Source organism: Rhagoletis zephyria, unplaced genomic scaffold (assembly GCF_001687245.7).
Source record: "Rhagoletis zephyria isolate East Lansing unplaced genomic scaffold, Rhagoletis_zephyria_1.1 Rzeph_scaffold_82126, whole genome shotgun sequence".
NCBI classification, from domain to species: Eukaryota; Metazoa; Arthropoda; class Insecta; order Diptera; family Tephritidae; genus Rhagoletis; species Rhagoletis zephyria.
In genome coordinates this window covers 1-1,077 of record NW_016239174.1, presented here as the reverse complement: position 1 = coordinate 1,077, position 1,077 = coordinate 1, and the positions used below count along the sequence as shown (strand labels likewise).

The 1,077-nt window shown below is 32.8% G+C and overlaps 1 protein-coding gene across 1 annotated transcript; it reads left to right on the top strand.

Annotated features, from left to right (window-relative positions):
• The first annotated feature begins 368 nt into the window (after nt 1–368).
• Nucleotides 369–1,051, top strand: LOC108357671 (myosin-binding protein C, slow-type-like). The gene is made up of 2 exons (XM_017608743.1): nt 369–596; nt 810–1,051. The coding sequence occupies exons 1-2, from the start codon at nt 461–463 to the stop codon at nt 1,004–1,006; spliced, it is 333 nt and encodes a 110-aa protein (XP_017464232.1). The 5' UTR covers nt 369–460; the 3' UTR covers nt 1,007–1,051.
• Nucleotides 1,052–1,077: the final 26 nt, after the last annotated feature.

Here is a 1,077-nt window from a genome sequence, read left to right as displayed (position 1 = left end):
AAAAAAAAATGATTTTTTCAGATCCGATGTTTGGTTGTTAATGGTACTCTTCAATTTTTATATGATAATTTAAGTCGGTTTTGTTTTTCACTTAAAAATTACTTGTTATATATATATCTGTCAATTAAATTTCCAATTGTTGTACTAATCGTACGACAGCTAAAGAAATTATCGGCCCGATTTATATAACCATTTTGTACCAATACGACAAAAAAGAAAAATTGGAAAAATTTACCAATCGTGAGATCTAATCTTAACCTAAGACAAATGGAAATAATTTTTTTCTTCAATTTTTCAACGAATTATTATTGTTTCTGATAGTAAAATTGCAGTTCATAAAATGTAGTGCACGCTGAAATGATTTTTTCCTTTATTTTCCTTTGCAACAGAAACTATTTTCCCACCAGTTTTCGGTCGGCGTTTGCAAGCACAAGTTGTAAAACGAGGCGAAAAGATTATAATGGAAGTTGAGGTAACCGGTTTGCCAGAACCAACAGTTGTATGGATGAAGGACGATAAACCAATACAAGAAGCGGGTGTATCACAGCACCGTCTGCTTTCACAAGGCAACTCCTACAAACTGATCATTGAGAAGGGTGAGTGGCTAGCGGAATTTGAAGACGAACTTACTTAATTAAAATAATTTTTTAAATAAACGAATAATTAAATGTGTCTATTGTTTACAGCTGATTTGAATGTGCATATATCACTTAGTTACATATGTCAGAGATAATTGAAAGTCTCGTTATTCTCCGGTCACTATAAAATCCTTAAAATAATACGAAACTTTGCTCTTATAACGATTTCAGGAGAATCCAGTGACTCAGGCAAATATATGGTAAAGGCCACCAACGCCGGTGGTGAAGCGAAGAGCATTGCCGATTGTGCGATACTCGAACCGACACCAGAACGTTTGCAGGAAGTTGTCAAGACTATCCTTTATGAAACACCAACTAATTTAAAAACTGAAGTAAGTCTGCATGTTCACTCTTTCACAAAGACTTAATATGTAATAAAAAGTGACAACGAATTTCACTATCGAATTTCATTTAAAAATTTCTTATTTATTTTTTTTTT